The 22,724-nt window shown below is 25.9% G+C and overlaps 1 protein-coding gene across 1 annotated transcript; it reads left to right on the top strand.

The window, feature by feature from the left end:
- The first annotated feature begins 9,921 nt into the window (after nucleotides 1-9,921).
- LOC130798764 (probable BOI-related E3 ubiquitin-protein ligase 2) lies at nucleotides 9,922-11,975 on the top strand. Its single transcript, XM_057661865.1, has 2 exons — nucleotides 9,922-10,590; nucleotides 10,707-11,975. The coding sequence occupies exons 1-2, from the start codon at nucleotides 10,141-10,143 to the stop codon at nucleotides 11,223-11,225; spliced, it is 969 nt and encodes a 322-aa protein (XP_057517848.1). The 5' UTR covers nucleotides 9,922-10,140; the 3' UTR covers nucleotides 11,226-11,975.
- The last annotated feature ends 10,749 nt before the right edge of the window (nucleotides 11,976-22,724 follow it).

Genomic DNA, 22,724 nt, shown 5'->3' with positions numbered 1-22,724 from the left:
ACAAGAATTCATATATATGAACAAAGATAAGGTTATGTTATGCATGAATAGAGAAGTATGAGATGGACATCAACATCCTTTCTTTTTCATATACATGTAAGGAGTATGGCGTTTTGCTTGTTCATCTCTCATGATTTGGCCTTTTGTAATCATCTTGTTGCTAAATGCTAGCTAGACACAAATTCATGCGTTTCATTACACTACAAATTTTTAAAATAAGATCAAATAATTTCCAATATAAATTTTTAAAAATTTTTAAAAAAATTGCATGCATGTGATGTTGATGCTTTTTTATTTAATGTCTATCATCATCATCTAAATGGGTTGTGCTCGACAATATACTTGATAATTCATAAAAGTTAAATATTCTATTTTATTGTGATTTTAACAATATTACTTCTTAATTTAATTATTTTCATTCATAATGCTCTATAATGGACTAGTTAAACTTTAATTTGTGTATGGGATCACTTAATAGTTCCATATATATGTGTAGATCTTTCATAAAAAAAATTGAGTACATGTTAAAAGTTAAAAAGTAAGTGGGAATATAGAAACTAAAGATATATTCCTCATTACTCATTACTTAAAGGTCTTTGTACTTTCAACGACATTGGTTTGTTTTTTGAAAATTTTGAATCTAATGTTGATTAAATTTTGTTGATGTATTTATTCTTATATTACTTTTCTAGGTATGATTATGAATTCAATCTTCACCGAAATCTCCTCTTTCTTCGACTTAAGTTGTAAAAAAAATTAAAAAAGAGTTCTATACAAATATTTTATAGTAAAAAAGTTCCTAAAATTTTATGAACTTTCAAGAATCATGCAAGGACTGTAACAACCCGACTTACCGTTGACTGAGTAAACAGGGTCATCACGGGAATTACTTCCCAAGAAAACTCAAATCTCAATTTTGAAACTAGCACAAATGAGCCTTTAGTTCTAAACGTAGCTAAATCGACTAATTCTCAATCCAACATCTATCTAAAAGATAAAGTAATCATAAAAGTCTACATAAAAGTCCAACATGACTAATACAGTCTAGACTAATATACAATTACCAAAGCCTATTACAAATCTACTAAAAATTCTAACGTGCTCAGCTCAATATAACATCCTTGGAACTCTAATCAACTCCGCTAACCATTGTTTCCGGTCGGTTCCGATCTATAAACAAACTAAAGTTGGAAACAAACAGAGGGTCAGATTAAACTGAATGAGAAGTAACAATCCAAAACAACAAAACACAGTAATTCCAAATAAAGATTTAAAAGCAACATCAATTTCCTAGATCTATGTGCGCATAGGGAGTCGAGTTGAGAGGAACATCCATAGCTCTAGGCTATATCACTCTCGGGTGAGGCTAGTCAATATTTGAATGACAATTCACCTCAAAATAGGGAGTAAGGGAGATTTTCCCTCTACTCCGTCAATAACCAGCTCGTCAGCCCGATTCATTGACCATATCAATATTAGCATAATCATTCATAACAAATTTGTCTCAACATTATAAAATTCACAGCTTTAATAAAACAATTTTCAAAATTGTAGTCTGGCCAGACCCTTTAAGGGACTGCTACTACTCACCGAAAAGGCGCTTCAAGAAGTCAAGACCAATTGACTACAATCAACTAGAAGGTTATTCGATGATGTTGTCTCCTCAATAAAATGGCGACAATTGAAACCCAAAGAGGGTAATGTCGCTTAGAAATCAGACTTGAGAACAAGGTTCTGTTGTTTACTTCTTTCGAAACTCACAAGAATAGGGAAAAATCAAGGCTGGTCACCGATGAACGGATGTTGCTTGTTGTTGTGTTTACAAGAATCAACTAATGTTGCTTTATTTCTAAAATCAGATGCAGAATAAGGGGTCTTGTTCTTCTAAAATTAAGGGCGAAAATCAAATGGATTAGGGCTTTGTTGCTTCGAAATCAGATGAAGAAGATGGGGTTTGGGTTTGTGTTTTCCTTTGAAAATTGAAGACAAAGAGGACTAGGATAAGAGGCAAGGGTTTCGAATGGTTTGAAAAGAAAGGCAATCGTTGTTTCAATTCTTGAGGTTCATGAAATTAAGGTTTTGAAAAGTTAGTGTTGATGAAGATGATGAATAGAGACACAAAACTGATTCCTGTTACTTTTTTTTTTTCTTTTCTTTTATTTTTATACTTACATGACTCATAGAAGGTTTCCTAATTGTTTTGAAATCCAAACACCTAATCTCGATTTTATTCGAATCTCACCCAAATATTATTTATTTATTTATTTATTTTAAATTTTCGAATTAATTTCTCAAATGTTACAAGGACATTGTCTATAGATTACTATCTCTTTTAAAAAACAATGCTTTGATTAATTTAGAAGTGTACATGGCTTTTGATTCTAGACTAAGAATAAAAAATTAACCCTAAATAATTAGATGTAAACCCTTATATCTTGAATTCGAATATTTACACAATAATTGAATGTATCCCAAAAAGAAGTCATCTCTTCTATTTGATTTCTAAGTTGATAGAGACTATATTCCCAATGTATAAACATTATCACTTACCTTGAGATTCAATATGTTAACATGCCTACACATTCTCAACATTGAAGAATCTAAGAACAATTTCTCAATCTTTAAGTATTTAAAGTAGAAAAAACAAAAATGAGTCAAATGTATTTGCTTTTCTCTATTAAAGTTGTTTCACATAAGATTGTGAGCATAATACTACTATAACCCATTTTTCATTAAAGTTTTTAACTACTTAATGTTTACTTTAAAGGCTAATAATTTGACAAATTTGAATCAAATTTTGATTTTTGTCCCTCCTTTTCATAGAAACTTTGTTCATCTAGAATGTTTAAAGTTATATTGTATTAACAATAAAGAATCATAAAAAATATTATTTTTTGATTTGCTCTTAATCATAAACATAACACATAATTTCACATACAAAAATCTAAATGACATAATGAATTATGTAATTGAGTATGATGCAAATGTTAAGAAAAAATTGTTTCTTGCTTCATAAACTAATTGCAATTAGCTAATTATTCTCAATAACATAGTGCTCACCACTAGGCCCATGTAACCATAGCAATATGGATGCTAGGTCAAAAGCTTTTGCTTGATACATAGGCAACTATTAGAGGAACCAAAACCATGATTGCATCATCTATTTGGTGAAGAAATTTTCTATTATAATATGCATGCTATTAAAAGTTTCATAGGTCGTGAATTATGAACTAGCCTAATGATTTAAGATTTTATCTTTCATTTTTATGACAAGAATTCGATTTTTACCTGCTACAAAAAGGAGCTGTTCCCTCTATACATACCTAAAAAAAACATAGAGCCAAATAATAGAGTTAAGATGAGTAAACAAGTGAATGAGATAAGCAAACACAAACAAATTAAAAGTGAATTATATGATTTATAATGACATTGGCATATTGCTTAGTTAAATATAACAAAATAATATAAACTATAAAGTAGCTCAGTGAGAGATTTATTCTATGTATAAACACGATGACGGCAAATAGTGGAAAGTTAGACATTGCTAGAGACAATTATTGGTGCTAATACGAGACAAAATCTTATGTAAAAGAAAGAGAGATTCAAAAACGGTGTGTGTTATTGTTAGCATAACCAAAATTTTCCATTGACAATTTCTTAAAGACTTGAGAAATTTCCTAGAAATGTAAGGATATGATGATAGAAGAAGATGATGTGAAAATATAATAAAATTGTTTAAAATGAATCCGATTAACAAAATAAATATAATCGGACTTATTCGAAGTAAATTGTATATAAAAATCATAATTAGATTGTCAAGATATTTATATATATTTAAATATCGAAATTGACCTGTTATGAGATATTATACCCGACACTTTTTCAAACACCTGAATGGACATTTTTATGTGGGTATAATATAACTTAAATTTTTTTTTTAAGATAAAATTTAAATTATGTTTGATTTTTTGAGTAATTTTTTTCTTTTTATTTTTTGTGTCAAAGTCTAATAAGTGGAATTCACAAACTCCATTATATGTTGAGACAAATAGCTATCATGAAAAGAATGGGAATCGAACAAAGACGAGAAAGATGACCTTGGCCAACAAAAATTAAAGTATTTTCACACACTATGCCCTATGGCCCCCGTTTTATGAAAGGTCATGCACAAGTGCTAGCCTAGCCTTCTAGTGGCATGAATAATCATCTCAAACTCAACAAAATATGATGATTGTGAATTAGAAAATTGAAACTATAAATATTTGTTTTAATATGATATTTCCTCTTGTTCTAAAATATTTATAATATTTGATTTTTTACAATATTTGATTTTCATGCAGTTCAATAAACTAATTCAATTTTTATTATCTCTAATTATGTATATAAAAATAATAAAAATTTGATATTAATAATCTTTACATTGAAATGAATCAAACAAAATTCTACTTGACTATGTTTTAACTATAGGTTAAAAATTAGTCACAAATTAAAAACAATTAATAAATAATGTAATATTTCTAATATTATAAGTAATTTAGAACAGAGAAAGTATATTAAAGACTAGTGCGTGGTGGATCATGCACTCTAAGTTGGAGGATACCAATTACCAAGTTATGCTAACACTATTATTTAAACAAGAATAATTTGCAAATTACAGCCTTAAAGTTTAGCACTTTTGCAGATTATAGCCTTAAAGTTAAGCACTTTTGTGAATTACACCTTCAATGTTTATTTTTTACGAATTATAGCGACTAAAGTATCAAAGTTTACAGATTCAGGTCAGAAACACAAAACTCTGACCATTTAACCTAAAATTTTGACCACCAAAGTGATCGAAATTTTGTGTTTTGGCCTAAACCTGCAAAAATTGATACTTTGTAATTCGCAAAAGTGTTAAACTTTAAGGCTGTAATTTGCACACTATTCTTTAAACAAATATTTACAATACCAGGATGTGAATACTTGATTTTTAGCTTAAAAATAATACTCTTCGCTTAGATTGAATGTAAATTTTTAAGGGGTAAAAAAAGTCAAATTAATAAAATAAAGGTGAGTAGAATTGGAAATAAAGTAACTGAAAATGATTGTGAAAGAGATAGAATGAGAGTAAATTAAAAAAGATGAATAAAAAAGGATAATGATTTCGTTATTTAGAGTTATTTAGAGGAAAGTATTCCCCCCACTTCTTCCCTAGGGTAAATTTATAGGAGTACCTAATATGAAGGATTGCTATTTTGTCCATTTTTATTACTTTTCAACCAATTTTTTCACCTCCCTACCAATCAAATTCTCCGCTGCTCTTAATAATAGATAATATTTTAAATTAATTTTATATAAATGATCTAAAAATTTTCTAAAGGGCAGGTCTATTTATATCCGTTGTATAATTCGTGCCTAGTTATTAGTTTAATGAATTTTATACATAAATCATCGTTTTTAATACTTTTTTCATAAAAAACTTATACAATTTTAATTTAGAAAAATCATTCTATCTAAGTATTTAATCTTAATTCCCTCCAAAAAAAAAACAATTTAATTTTAAACAACTTTTTTTAATACTTTATGAATCACGACAATCATACAATTAACTAAAACGATTGGAAAATTCAATGTGACATCCTTACAAAGATTTGCCACATATCAAATTATTTAATTGTTATATAATTAACTAAAAAGATTTCTTCATAAAGACCTGCAACATGGAATAATCAAAATGGTTAATTGCCATATTTATATAACTAAATGAGATAAAGTTGATTTTATTCTATTACATGATACTCCCTCCGTTCCTATTTGTTTTTCCACTTTGGGTATTTCACATAGATTAAGAAAAATAGAATCTTTGGTGGTAGTGGGTATTATTTTAATATATAATAGTGGGAAGTAATGATTGTATTGGAAGTATGAGGTTGTAGTGGGTATTATTTTAATTAATTTGTATTGGAAGTAGTTGTGTGAAGTAATAACTGTATTGAAAGTATGAGAGAGAAAATAATTATTTAGGGTAAAAGAGGGTATTTGAGGGGTATAAATGGGAAAAAAACTTTCCAAAAATGGAAAGTATTCTAAAGTGGAAAAACTTATGGAACTACCCGTTTTAGTAATGTGGAAAAACAAAAAGGAACGGAGGGAGTATTGAATATTCAAAGGAAGGAATAGTATATTAAGAGGAAAAAAAAATATGTCTATCATCAAATTAGTATAATAATAATAATAATAATAATAATAATAATAATAATAATAATAATAATAATAATAATAATAATAATAATAATAATAATAATAATAATATAAATAATAATAATAATAATAATATAAATAATAATAATAAATATATTATTTGTAAAATTGTTAATGTTAAAATTTCAATTTGATAATGATAATATTTTTAAAAATCATAATACTTTTGTATCTTAATATTAATAACTCCATGCATCGCAATGAGATTTTATATTAGTTGATTCATAATTTGATATGAAATGTATTTTTGTAAAATACGTTTCTTTTCTTTCTTTTGTTGGGATTATCTTGGTGTAAGTTTTAGTTTTAACATCAATAAAAAATTCCAAAACTATAATACTAAAAATATGCCTTTAACTAATACTCATATTAATTATTTTTAGAAATCATACTTATGTTAATTATTGAAAAACATATTCTGATTTTTTTATTATTTAGCACATAGAGATCATATATAAAAAAAAATACACTCGCATTGAATATGTAGCTACAAAATTAGCAAAATAAAAGGCTAGGGACCAAAAATAGGGTTGTACACTATGATTGAGGATCATGAATATTATATAATTTGCTAAATAATAATTTCCGAAAAAGATAATTACAAGGAGCTAATACTAAAAAAAAAATTAGAAAAATTGTTTAGCGAAATTATGATATTATAATATATACAATTTAATGAAATACTTATAAAATTTATTTTAGACTACTACTAGCTCTAAGTTTATATAAAAAATTAACTTGACTAATAGTTATGATTTCGTCTTATTACTTAAATGTTTTTATTAGTAATGCATGATTGAAAAATTGGATGTGCAATGGAATATATCAAATTCCATGGAGAAGGATAGTGGATACTATATAATTAATCAACCTCTCTTTTGAGAGATCGTTTTTTCTAAAGACGATTCTCAAAAGTCTAATTCACTTTTCTTCTTTAGTAATTTTAAAAAAAATAAACTGTTGTTTTAAAAAAAATGTTGTTTTAAAAAAAATTTGTACAAAACTGCTTTCTCTTTGGAAGATAAAAAGTTTTCTGATTAACTGCATATTCCCACGCAAAATAAAACATCATTTAGTAATAAATAAGATTTTTTCATTTTTTTTAAAATTAAGGTTCATCAATGGTGGAAAACAGTGATGTTGAAGATGACAATTATAACTAATTTTTATGATTTGGAGTTAAAATAATATATTTAGGCTTATAACAGAATATATTTGTAGTTATAACATAATATAATTGAGGTTATAAATCAATATATTTGGAATTAAAACTTAATATATTTGAGGTTTTATAACATAATATATTTGCTTGTATTATTATAGTATCAATTTTGTAGTATTATATAAAAAATATATACTGTTATAAACCCAAATCTATTACGTTATAATCGCAATTATATATTTATTTATAACCCCAACTATATTATGTTATAACTCCAAATATATTATGGTTATAACCACAAATATATTATGTTATAATTACAAATATATTATGTTAATAACTCCCAATATATTATGTTATAACCACAATTGTTTTATTAATTTCCCCCAAACAGTAGACATTGTTGTCTTCTTCAACATCATTATTTACACTATTGAATATTGAAGAAGCTTAATTTAAAAAAAAAAATTAGAAAATTGTAAATCCAACTAATATATATCACAATCAACCCAAAAAAAAAATGAAAATAAAAGCTTTAAAAATGAAAATGATGAAGTGTAAATATATAACTTTGATAGTTTTACAAATGTTGAAGAAAATAAACAGAGAATAAACAACAATCGAGTTTGAAAGAGGAAAATGGAGATTGAAAACCACAAATGGAGTTTGAGAGGGAAAGATGAGTAGTTTTGTCAGGAAATAGAAAAAGAAAAACTGAAAATGAAAGTTAAAAAGCATTCTTTAGAATGTTTTGTTATTTTTTTTAAATTTAAAAATTGGACTGACCCAAATTTGAGACGTCTTTTATAAAAATTGTCTCAAGTAAGAATTTGTGATAATTAATATATACAATGCATGATTGAATAATTTTGCTGTAAATTATCATCATTTTTCCATCTTTTAAAGAAACACTAATATTTCTATCAATCATCACATATATTTCCTTTTTAGTTAAATATTAATCAGCACCAATAATTTAAACAATGAGTTAAGATATTGTATATTTAAATGGGAAACTTAGTAAGAGTAAATCAAATTATATTAAAAATTAGATATATATATCATTTATGAATATTATTTTTCTTCATGTAAAACATTTTTTCCTTTTGAAAATATATTTTGTTGTTAAGTGAGAAAATCAAACCTAACCCGTTTAGTTAATTGGATCAAAAATTATAACCTTAACTCAATCTGCAACAGATTAGGTTGACTTGATTTCGTCTCACTTAACACGTTTTATAGTTTTTTATGTTCATTTTAAGGTTTTTAACATCGATTACATCTAATTTGTTAAGCTTTGATTTCATGTTTTTTTTTTTGTTTATTTTGTATTTACTATGAATAATAAGAAAATATTGAATGAATTAAGTTTAGCTTATGCTTATTGATTTAACTCGAAACTTACACATTGAGTTAAATAGGTTATACATGTTTTTTTCGGATTTAAAATTTTGACTTGAACCTAACCCTTTTAGTAAACAGATCAAGTCGGGTCAAACCATTTAATCAATTGGGTTAAAAGTCTTAACCCAAGCACACTTATTTCGTGTTTGTTACAGGTCGAGTTAGAATGTCATATCAGCTTTTATCAGGCCTAGAAACTACAGCAACTATGAGAAAAAGTCTAAATTTATTTATCAAATGTAATTTTTACCATAGTTTTTAGCCATCATTTAACAAGTAATTAATAAACCATATTAGGAAAAATAAGATTAATTTGTTAGTTGCACTATCCAAAAATAGAGGAAAAAATTTGAATTTTTTTTTTGTTACCGTTTATAGTTATGGGTAACCGGGTTATACGGGAAGAGTAATTATTATCATTTTTTAAGAGTAGACTAACTTAGAGTAATCAAGATATTTAGAAAAAGTATTTATTCTCCTGTTAAATTTTGATTTTTTTTAGATACCGGATAGACCGAGAAAAAGAGGGAAAACTACATTATAATTGTACTTATTTATTAAATTTTAATTAAAGTTGCTTTAATATTCAATAAATTGAATTTACATAAATTTTTATATGAGACGATTTTACCGTAAAATATGTCTTTTACTTATATTAAACAACCAAAAATAGAAATTATAACAACAATAAACTTTTTATATGCATTTTATAGTGAAACAGTTTCATACGAGAATTGACCAGCTATTAAATTTATCATTCAACAAACCTCTGAAATCTCTGACTCGATAGTTTAGTCATAAAATGTGCATGTTATGGTACGTTCTTTGCCTTACCACCCCCTATTAATTGCTTTTCTTGGGTAAAACTCATAAATACCATTAAATTATTTTACCATTAAAAAATGTCCAAAAAAATCAATGAGAGAGAGAAAAACCAAATCCTCTAATTACCCTTTTTATTTTTTTTTTCAGTTACTTTTCATCCTAAAATAAAATAAAAGTAAAACAAATCCCATCTTTACCCTAACTATTTCTTTTTATTTTTTTATTATTTTATTCACCCCTATAATAATGTAAAATAAAATGAAGTACTATATATTTTATTCCCATGCTTTGTATGTAACGTTCACATGTCTATAAATACCACCCCCACACCACCCCATTATCTCTTCTTTGTTCTTCGGTCTTCATGTCATTAAAAACCATACAAGGCTCAAAGATAAAGCAATTCTTCATCTTCAATCTTGCAGATTGGCTCATTTTGTGGGTAAATTTTGGGTTTTCAATCTTGAAAATTGGTATTATTTTCTGGGTTTTCTATTTTTGGGTTATAAATGGCTATACAAGCACAGATATACCCAGAAAATCTTGGTTTACCATTAACTGGTGGTGGTTTAAGTTGTCAAGACTGGTTTTTAATGTCCAACAATTCAAACAACACCACCACCAACAACAACAACAACAATCTGAATTGTTGTGGTTATGATTTTAGTTTCAACAACAATCTTCAACAACAGGCTATGATGATTCAAGCTCAAGAACAGTATATTCAACATCAACAACAACTATATCAACAACAACAGAAGAATTCTTGTTTTGAGATTAATAAGAATGAAAGTTTTGGGTTATTATCATCATCCAAAAACTGTACAAGTACAACAACTGCAAGTACAACAACAACTGAAAGTGATTATCATATGCCAATAATTTTTTCATCAAATACATTACTTGTTGATCATCTTGAGAAACAGAGACAATATATTGATAGATACATAGCTGTACAGGTTGGTAACGAAATTTAATTTTAATTCCATTCTTTAATACCCTTTTGGATGACTTTTAATGGGTATTTGGCAGATTATGTAATTAATCATTTTTTTGTATTTAATTTTTTTAACAGAATGAGAGGCTTGCAAGAATTTTACAAGAACAGAGGAAACAACAATTGATTGTTGTAGTGAGAAAATTAGAAGAAAAGGCAATGCAATTATTAAGAGAAAAAGATGAAGAACTTGCAAAAGCAACAAAAAAAACATATGAATTAGAAGAAATCGTTAGAAAAATGGAGATTGAGAATCAAGAATGGCAAAGATTAGCAGCAGAAAATGAAGCAATGGTATTATCATTAAACAATACATTGGAACAAATGAAAGATCATGCTTATTGGGTAGCATCAGCATCATGTTCATCAAATGTATTGGATGAAGCTGAATCTTGTTGTAATTTCAACAATTACAGAGAAGAACATAAAGAAAAAGAAGAAATGGTGTTATGTAAAGTCTGCAAATCTGGGAAATCATGCATTTTAATGCTCCCTTGTAAACATCTATGCTGTTGTAAAGGGTGTGAAGCTTTGGTTGATGTTTGTCCGGTTTGTGAATCTCCAAAGGTGGGAAGCATTGAAGCTTTAATCTCATGATCATAATTCATAGGTAGGAAAAAAAGTTAAAAAAAAAAATTAGGATATTAGTTTTTTTTTTTATTATTTTTTTTATTTTTAGGAAAAGTAAAAGGAGAAATTGTTCAGATTTTATTCAGAATCTGACTTCTGAAAAGAAAAAAAAAAGGGTGAAAACAATGAAAAAATGCCCATTTTGATATATCGTAGTTGTTTTTTAGTGTTTTGGTAAATATTTGTCTTTTTTGGCAGTTAAATCAGAGGTGGGTGGGGGAAAATCACAATCAATTGAACAGAATTTTAGTACAACTAGTATCTTTGCTTCTTTTATATATTTATGTCTTTTGGTTTTTGTATTTGTTCATTTTTTAAAAATATTTAATAGTAAATATATGTATACATGGGTATTAATTAAAATTGAATTTATATTTTGATTTTGATTAGTAACTATATAAAAGGCATTTTATTTAATTTATTATCGCTCTCAAATGGTAATAGCTACTAACCCACAAATAAAACTTCAAATGCCGAATAAAAATCAAGTTATTTCTTGATTGTAGTATGTAACAGGTTTGATTTTTATTAGTCCTTTTCATTTTCTTAGCCTGCATTGTATCATAAAAAATCGTCAAATACTCATCTCTATTTGTTCCTTTGAATATATGAGATCGGAAAATGAGGGTGGGTAACTGGGTAAGTACATGGTTTGGCTATTTGGTATTCAAAGGTGTAGCATTTTCAAGTCCTTTTATGAAGGCATTGGATCATTCAAAGAGTCACTTCATGATCTCCAAAATTGAAGGTGACAACGGACTATTATTAATCTAATCTATTATTTACGTTTTTTTAATTTAGTTTTAAATTACTTTTTCAACGATCCTAAATTTAGTGAAAAACAAGAGATCGGAGAATATGGGGAGAAATGGGAATATATAATTAATAACCAATTGTAGTTATCAATTCAGTATTTTCTCATAAAATCGAAGTTTAAAAGAAAGAGACTATCAAGTTTTACAAAGAGAGATGAGCGATATCAAAGCCCAAGTTACTAGCTTGTTCCGCATCAAATAGTTGTGCCAAAAACTTCAAAAAATAAATTACTACTATTTAAATGGATATGTAATAACATTCAAAAAAAAAAAAAAAAGTCCTACATATATACAAAACTAATCCACTGTTATTTGCTACAAGTTTATTATTAATAAGATTTATATTTTAATAATCATTAATTTTGAAATACTCGCTACATTATGCTTATTGACACTATATATCGTTTAAGTTTATTTTATATATTACGGCTAATGTATAAGATTATATATAGACAATGTCTGAATGAATCTTATACTTTTATAATATTAAATTTTTATAATTTTTAAATGTACATAGTTCAATACATTGATAATCAAAAAAGACTTTTAATTACTTAGAAAGTTAAATATCACAACTCACAAGCGTAGTGGGATAGAGCAATTAATTCTTGGAAATTTTTTTTTTTGTTCATAATCAAAATGTAATTAAATAATACAAGTACAATTATTTTGTTTATTAGTATTAATTTAATATAAAATGCATATATCCCAATTTCCTTGATGAGTACTGTATAAATATACATTGACAGATGGGACTGACAGGAGCTTCTTGTTCAAACTTCACAGAAACCCAAAAGCAAAGAGATGGACAATTTTCTGTACCCCACAAGAAAAGGTGCAGTTGCAGCACTGTAAGTTTCCCTCGTATAGCCACTCATTTTTATTATTTTTTTATTCCCTCTTATTTATTTTTTTAATTACAAAAATGCAGTTACTTATTGACCAGGAGAACTTTGATCAACCTAGAATAACTTACCCACGCTTTCCAACTTTATTTACTTCCCCAGTCCCCCCACTCAATTTTCATAATTTCATATTTTGATGTATTTTAATTATTTTACTTTATTTTATTTATATATTTCAAAATAGGTTTATTATTTTTTTAATATTTATTATTTATATTTTTTCCTTTTCATTATTCTTGTTATATTTTTTGTTTACAAAATCTAATGGATAATTTTGATCATATATAGTAAAAAATTATAAAGAGTTGATATTATTAAAGTAATCAATTAGTAATTCAAACAAAATTGCACTTAATTCTATTTTTCTTAAGCATTAATCATAGGAAAAATTTTTATTTTTAATATAACTTTTCACCCATAAGTCGTAAATAATCTCACATTTAAATTATTTTTTTAATCTAACATTTGTCTTTAGTTTGTTATGACCATACCCTCTTATTCCTTGTCCTTAATTTTCTATTAACATACTCAATTAAAAGGCTGACAAACAACAAACTTACGTTGAATTATTAAGGTTAATTTTTTTCTTATTTTATACTCCTAATATATAAAATATAACTAATGTCACATGTATAGTAGAACGAGGAGATGGAATAATAGTAATTTTTATTTTTTATTTTGCAAAGACGGAATAATAGTAATTTTTATTTTTATTTTGCAAAGACGGAATAATAGTAATTGAATAAAAGAAAAGGAGAAAGAAAAGCAGTAAAAGTTAATGAATGGTTCAACTATTACAGAGATAATTACAGACAGACCTAATTGCACTATGAACTCTGCAACAACTGGGAAGAAAGTCCCAAAAAAAAAAAAGATAAAAATAAAAAAAATAAAAGTAGGGAACACCCGACTTTAATGGTGAGCATTGAAAAGGGAAGATTGCCTTGTCAAGTACGTGCAAACTTTTTATTTTTTTCTGGTAATATTGTATTTATTATTTTATTAAATTTATTATTTATATTAAAAAGTCACTCAAACGGTTACATGGGAAGTGGTCCGTACTGTTTGGTCTTATCAAAAGAGTTGGACTTTAGCATCCTACATTTATGATTTTATGTTTATCTTTTTTTATTTTATTTTATTTTATTTATGTCTTTCTGCCCATTTTGCACGGGAATGTGCTCTAATTTTTGCTTCTACTTTTGCTTTCTTTTATGCTCAATACTCATCCGGTCATCCCCTATTCTGTATTCTCTATTCTCTATTCACTATTCACTATTCACTATATTCAATATCCACTTTACCTTCAACTAGGTGATTTTGCTTTAGTTTAACTATTAATTATTAAACTTTAAAATTTTGAAAAAATAAAATAAATAAAATCTTAAATTTTTTAAGTATTATTGCTCTGACTCTTGACTTTTAAAAGTTATTACTTTACGTGTTTTTTTTTATTTTTCTTAGATTTGACTCTAATTTAAGACATAAAATCTTTCTACCTCCGTTTTAGTTTACATTCTTCGTCATAAATCCATTAAATTCAATGAATTTGAGTTCAACATTTTTGTATCGTAAGATCACAGTCTATTTAAAATAAAAACGTTTAAAGTTGTATTTACTTTGATTTAATTGAAGATCGTCTCTCCTTTCCAGTTTAATAATCATAAGTTGAAGTGGACATTCACATTATAAGCTCAAAATTTGGTTTTTATTATTTTAGAGCATTATAAATGAAATTGTTAAAATAATCTCAATTCTCAAGTATGACTTATTCGTTAAAAATAATCTATAGTATTAGATAAGCCAAGGTAAATAAACTATTGTTCTCAAAATAATCTAAAAGAATGCTTTTTACAAAAAATTAAAAATATTTTAAGAAGATGAATGAAACTTTAAATTATTATAAGAAGGTTATTCTAATAATATAAAATATTTTAGGTTAATTAATATTAAAATTTTTTTTAGAAGGAATGAGTTAAGAATTTTTTATCAACTATTAGGATTTTAATCTTTAAATCAGATCAATTTTTTTATTACCGATTACATATTATATATATATATATATATATATATATATATGCGATTAGTATTTTATTAAAAATAATACTCCCTCCTATTCATCTTAAGTGTCCCATTTACTTTATGCACTCTATCCAATGTATTTATTCAATCCTTAATAAATCGAGTTATGTATAATTAAAAATTATAAAAAGTTGATATTAATAATCTTTACATCAAAACGAATCAAATAAGATCCCACATGACTATGTTTTAACTTATAGATTAATAATAAAATGCAATTTAAGAGTGATAAATAAACAGTGTCTCAAAAGTAAATGGGACACCTAAGCTGAATAGGAGAGAGTAGTATATTTTTTTGATATCTAGATTTGGATGGAATGGAAGAGGGTTAATAAAAGTAAGAGCACCTAATATATAGGATGACATGTAAGGTGATGGTATATGATGCTTAGTCAAAATGGAAGGCAACGAGGCAAGCACATTCATTCATCCACTTATTACTCCTATATTCACCAAATTTATTAGGGCCTTCTATTGAAGAATGTAATCATCAATGCCCCCATTTCTAAATTGATGGATCTAAATTCATCTAATAAAAGTTATTTTACCTTTTTTTTTTTTTGGTATGTTGGGCAAGATGTTATCTATGTTTTCTAAAATTGTTAATTTGTTTAATCAGTTGAAAGTATTGACTGATAAATTAATTGTTTAAGTTAATTATTGTGGAGATATTTTAATAAAAGTTATTGTTGGTTGTTGGGTAAATTATTAGAGAAAAATAGGTCAAAAGCTAAAAACCATTGAAAAAAAGATATCATGGAAATTTATCAAATAATTTTTTCATTATTTGACCGATTAAAAATCTAAAAATCAACTAAAAAACCAATAAAAAAGCTAATAGTCAAACACACTTTATTTTATTTTTAACTATTATAGAACAAACTTAAAAATTATTGTCATGTATGAGTAGTTCTATCTACAAACGATTATATTATTTTGGGTATTTATGTTTATCCTATTTTTTCATTTTTTCATTTTACCTTTTTAGGTCAAATTTGATTAGTCATCAGTCTCTGCTGCATAATCATTTACGTATAAAACTTATTCCCTTTCGTTTTTATTTTTTCTTTCCACTTGAAATATATAGAAGAAACCATAGAGAATAGTAAATTAGACTACAATTGTGTAACTACTGATTGTTAGAAGTAATGAATAGATGTTCTGAAAATCATAAATTGCAACTATAAAGATAAAGTTTTATAGAAAAAGTCTTTTTAACATTTATTAAGAGGAAGGACTACCCATAAAAAGAGAGAGTCATGTTACTTTTTAGGGTTAAATATTAAATATGTGAGATCATTTTAATAATAAAAATTGATATATACAGCTCTAAAGGTTATGTATATAAAAAAATTTATTTATATAATTTTATTAAAGAAATAAAAATTTAATTATATTTTATTAGTTTACTATTTATTCTTTCTCAAATAATTTACCATTATACTACGTTAATAAATCTAAGCTTTATTTTCTTAACCGTCTCCTTTTTTTTCTCTCTTCTCTCTCTAAAAAAACTCAAAATCCCCATAGTTGGTTTGTGGCTATCATCAACCTTTTAGTTGATGGTAAGCCTCTAAATTTATCCGTTTTAAGCTTTTTGAATATGATTAGAATAAATATTTGTCCTCTCCCTACAGAAGAGTTGTTCAACCCATTTATTGGGTTGATTCTACCATATATTGAGTTTTGATCTCTCTCTTCGTGAGAGTTTGGTGTTATGAAGTTTGGTTTGTAATTGACTTGTTGGTAGAGATTAATGCGATAATGCAACAGACACCAAAATTGCAATCACCATCAACTACATCAAATTCAATTACATCTCAAGACTACAACAGATCGAAAACTTCTTTATAGAAGGCTGTGTCAAACAGCGATGTGGAAAAGGATATTCAGAATTGTCAGATCTCATATACAACGATCGTAGTGTTGTTAATTTTGAATTATCTTTGATTAAAGTTGTTATTTACTTGCTAACTTTTTTCTCAGATATAGATGTCGTATGACTCTTTATTAATGAATCAGGTATTATTCGAAAAAAATTTATTTTTACTAGGGAAGTTAAAATAATTATAAAAAATATTAATTGTTTTTTAATTTCTAAATTAGATTCTCTTGAAAAGTAAAAATTATTGATAAAAAATAGGTTTTGTTAAAAAATTTAATTTGAGACGATCTCAAAACAAGAAGCATATAAGTTAAAAAAATTTATTATTAGGGTATTTAGTCCAAGTATGAAGCATGTCTCAAGGTGAGACCCTCTCATATAAAAATTTGTGTTTTTGTTATTTTTTTTTATAATTCTAAAATACTATAAATATCATTACCCTTTAATAATATATGTTAGATAAATGAGATTCTTTTGGTAAAAAAACATATCGCTAAATATAAAGAACATAATGAGATCAACGTTGTAAAATTTTAATTTGAGAAAAATGAGAAGAATATTACTCAAAGTGAATCATAAAAAGTAATAAAGTAAATTAAAACATGCCCTCTTTTATTTATTTATTTATTATAATTCATAAAAATTATCACCAAGTTGGCTCTCAACACACCTCTTCCGCTATCCAAAACACCAATATCAAAACACAAAAACCTAAAAAATATATAAGCTATTGAAATTGGAATTAGTAGACAATAATATAGCCTTTCCATACATAACAATGCTATTTGTATACATCTATAAACACAATAACCAAAGATTGCAATGTCAAAAAAAAAAACAACTTACGAATATCATGATGTCAAGAATAAACTTAATTAAAAAAAATTAAGACTTTTAGCATATTGTATAATCCATTAATATACCCAAATAAACAAGTTCAATGACTAGTTTGGAATAAACCATTTTCTCCTAATGCTTACCTAAATTGTGACAATTACGTACCATCTAACAATTCTAACAATGCATATATATAATTATATGTAGTTAACTACCTTTTTTTTATACAATTCTTGATTCAATGGTTTTGAAAACAACATACTCCATTTTTATTTTTTTTTTATTATTATTTTCGTTTGGTTTTTTTGCATAATTTAAAAAATAATATTTCAGTCTTAATATGTCTAAATATGCATCAGAAAAAATTTAAAAATATATGATAAAAAACTATACATTAAGACTAATTTAACAATATTTCATATGATTATATTTTATCTTTATATTTCTCTCAAAGCCTTTGTCAAACTTTTTTTCTCTTAATAAGAAAACATTAATAAACAGAGAAAATAGTAAATATTTCGCGCCTCAAAAGATAAAATTAATTAAATTATGTGTGTTTTATATGTCATCAAAATAGTACCCAAGCATGGAAATAAATCTCTTCTTCACGTAACATGTGCTTATATAATAACCTTAATAATAGTACTTATTTGCATTAGTAGGTTATTAATTTTATAAATAAAAAAAGGACTATATTAAATATTAATTACTCAATACTTATTTGATGCTATTGAATTAGGTAGTTATGAATTGCTACCAAGTACCAATATTGCTTTGGATCCACTTACAAGCAACTTACCTTAGCTTGTGACCTTTCTAATTTGCCATGTCCTTGTCATGAACTTCGTAAGGAAATGTGACAAATTCATGTATATAGTCATGGGTTTACAAATTCATATATCAATTAATGTAGTATAAATTAATTATGATTATTCTACTATTGTTTAATTGTTTTTAAAAAATAGTATATTTGACTTGATTAGGATGCTTTAGCAAGGCCAAAAGGCATGGGATATATTTCTAACTTCTTTTACAAGAGAAATATTTAGAGTCAATTATTTGTCATTGAAATAATTTTAATTTGTTTCTATCTATTTGAAAAACGTAGATTTTTTTTTGGTAAATTACATACTTTTCATTTCAAATTTATTAGCGTATAGGATTTTTCACTTGTAGTTTTGAAATGCAATGCGCATTAAAAAATTAAAAATCACTAGCTATATAAAAATTATACATCCTTAAACTAAAACAACTTCAAATAAAATCATACAATCTGATAAAAAGACTGTAAAATATACATGGTATTCTCATAGTGATTTGTTATATAGAATAATTCTTACGAAAGTAAACATCAACTTATTTCTTTAATATATAAGTAGTGTATCACAATTAGAGCTATTATGGTAAATTTTCTTAAATAATTATATTTTTAAATTTAAAAGCTAAATAAAATTTTCAATTAAAGTTTCTTAGAGTATATATTTGCTTTTTTATGTTGAAATATTTGCTAATTAATACTACTAAAATTTTTTTATCAAAATTTTAATTTCTAAAATATTTCATCAAGAAATAAAAGATACATGATAATTAAAAACTATTTGAGAATAACAAAGAGTTATAATGGTAATGTTATTGAAAGATTACCCAACGTTGACTTAAAAAGAGCGAAAAATTATAATTTATGCTTACATTAACAACAATATTTTTTTCATCAAAAGCACTATATATTAAAAAATAATCTGTCTATAAGAAATATTATAATTTTATATTGATAACATGTAATTGCATCTTTATTTAAAATTTATATTTAGATATATATACTTTTATACTAACAATCATGCATTGCACGAGCTTTATACGAGTTAGGATTCTTTCCATTACTTAAAATGTAATGGAGGATCCATTATTCAAATCTAATGGTTAAAATTGCTTGATAGAGGAAAATAGGGAGAGTTTTGAGATTATATTTTTTATTCTAAAATAGGTGTCAAAATCTTAAAATAAGTAATTGAGAAAAGTAATAGAAAGGATCCTAATACAGTTTATACTATTTTACTATATTTATTTAAGGACAAAATAAAGAATTAAATATGTGACTTTTCAACCTACATATATAGTGATTTCATGTTAGGTTTAAGTTGCAAAAGCAAACATTTAAATGAGATATAAAAGGGCATCTTATTAAAGTCTTATGTGATGCATATATACATCAAACTCCACCAAATCACCAACCCAAATCATCCCATTTGCAAAACTATGTTTATGGACAAATTAAATCTTAATCTACAATATAAACAAGTAGATAAGTATGCTTCCAATAGAATTAATGATATATAAAAAGTAATTCTTTTTATATTGATCAACCTCATTAGTTGACTAGTTCTTTGTCATCCACTTCATATGATGTGTGAAATATCCTTTATTTGACAAAGAGCTCCAAGCCTCCAAGCATACAATGCACTCACATGATTAAAAAAAAATGTGATAGCAATTGTGTGAAGACCCCTCTTTTTTTTATATATAAAGTTTTTTTTATATTGGTACGCTAAGTGAAAGGAAGAGCTATATAAGAATATTGTGTATACTTGACTCAAGTCAAAGAGAATGAATTGTTGCTTTCCATTGATCTAAGTTTGCTTTTTTGTAGTTTATATTTTTTTCATCAAAATAAAAAAAGATTTTTATTTACATTTTACTATAGTTGAACAATGATATTTTTAGAATTATAAGTATTGTATATCTCTATATCTTCATTAAAGTTGGTGTATTTAAAGACATAAATTTATAATTACCAAGTAGGTACCATAGATTTAAAGAAAATAAAATAAAATAAAAAAATTGGGTACCATAGTAACTAAATTTTTACAAGTTGTAGGAATTAACTTCCTTAGATATTTTAAATACCTATATTAATTATTATTTGTTAAGCAAATACAATTTATTTTGACATTTCATAGAATTTTCAAAATTTATACAAGACCCTATATCAATATTTTATAATAAATTCAGAAAAGCAAGGGTAGTAATAGTACTTCTAGATGAAAAGATAAATAGAGTAATAACCACAACAATTAATTGGATATGTGTCTCACCCTAGCTAGATGTGTAGTGTGCATGATAAAAATTACTCCTTTGTGGCTAAATAGCCCTATTTGTTTTTTACACGATAACTAAAAAATTAGATATAGATAATAAAAAAGTAGAAATCTAGAAATAAGAGAAAATATAAAAAATAAAAATGATAGAATTATATTAAAAATAAACTAGTTAATTTCAATATGATGGACTAAAGTCAAAAATTAAACAAATTTAGTAATTCATATTCCAGCAAGAGACCGTATCACCGTGAGACGAGCTTATACCAGCAGCTCATTAATAAAAAATATAAATAAACAATGAAATTTGAATTGTACAAGGTAATAATTATTTTTTTAAAAGATTTACGCAAACCCAATTGAAATTGTCTCATGATAAAACAGTCTCAATAAAGAATTAGCGTATTCCTAAAAGAAAAAAAATAGGGATTAGAAATAATTGAATATAAAACATATAGTCTAAAATGACAATTATGATTTATGACCCCTCAAAAGGAAAAAATAAAAAAAAAATGATGATGAATGCGAAATGTGAAAAGATGGAAGTGGGTAGTACTTAAAATTGACGTTGACGGGGGAGATTTGGATTCTCCATCTGTGATGGCCTGATGGTTGATGGGCATCACCTTTTTTGTTAGTATTCGGTTTCCTTATTTCATGGTCCCTTTTGGGTTATTGGGCTTTGGGCCCACCCCAAAACTAATGTATGCTTCAAAAAGGGTGGGGACGACGGACTCCCTTGCTTTTCTGTTTTTGTGATAAGTCACATTTATTACCCTTCTTTGATTAATGCATCAACTACTCCATTCCAACCTATATCTTAACCAATATTACTCCATTTTTAGTATACACTTTCTTCGATTTAAAATACTCGCTATATTAGATATAATAGTATTATTTATCTTTCATGTTTATTTATATATTAACGTTAATAGAAGTGTTTGGATGGTAGCTTTTACTTTGGCTTTTGGCTTTTAACTTATTGGTTGATCAAATAGTGAAAAAAAGTATTTGGTAAATAACGGCTTTTAAGCCAGTTGAAAAGGCTTTTAAGCAAAAATAAAAAGTTAATCCAGTTAACTTTTTTTTGACTTTTGGCTTATTGACGCGCTTTTCTTTAATAAACAACCAATAATCAATACATAAAACTTACCGAACATCTCCATAAACAAGTTTCTTTTTCAGCTAGCTTAAAAGCTATCAAAAGCCAACGTTTTCACATGGTCAAACCAGCCAACTAAAAAATCCAACAATCAACAGCCAATTGCCAAATTATCCCAATGTATTAGAAGAAATATAGTCAAGTGGAATCTTATTTGAATCGTTCAATCATATACTTTTTTTATATCAAATATTTATAATTTTAGCTAAGAATAGTTAAAAATATAAATGATTAAAATTAAGCATTAAATTGCGTAAAAATTAAAATGTAACATCTATAATAAAATGGAGCAAGTATAATAAATCACCCATATTATTGTATGAGTAATATATATAGAGTTAACTAAATTTTAACTGAATTAAATTTTGAGTACTACTTTAATAGGAAGACCCTACATATACTTGTAATAATAATGTAATTCTACATCATTAGAGATTTATACTACTTACTTTTTCTTTCTTTTCGGATAATGTTGTCACTCATATCCTCTTTTTATAAGGTTTTTATTATTTGAGGTAAAATTGACCGCTTTTTTTTAGTTCTCCCTCTGAAGAGAGTACAAGTATGGATTTTCCTGTCACCTTCCCTCACCCAGACCCTGCTTTCGGGCGAAATATTAGATATGAGGACGATAATGACGATGATTCTCTAAATTTGTTATTGAAAATGTAATTTTCATTGGAAA

This window comes from Amaranthus tricolor, chromosome 1 (genome assembly GCF_026212465.1).
Source record: "Amaranthus tricolor cultivar Red isolate AtriRed21 chromosome 1, ASM2621246v1, whole genome shotgun sequence".
Lineage (NCBI taxonomy): Eukaryota > Viridiplantae > Streptophyta > Magnoliopsida > Caryophyllales > Amaranthaceae > Amaranthus > Amaranthus tricolor.
The sequence above is the reverse complement of the archived record's forward strand: the minus strand, read 5'-3'. Positions and strand labels throughout refer to the sequence as shown.

Bases quoted from the DNA above. Each gene is read 5' to 3' on its own strand.
- LOC130798764 (XM_057661865.1), top strand. From the start codon at position 10,141: ATGGCTATACAAGCACAGATATACCCAGAAAATCTTGGTTTACCATTA. The intron at 10,591-10,706 runs GTTGGTAACGAA...TTTTTTTAACAG, and splicing joins ATAGATACATAGCTGTACAG to AATGAGAGGCTTGCAAGAAT.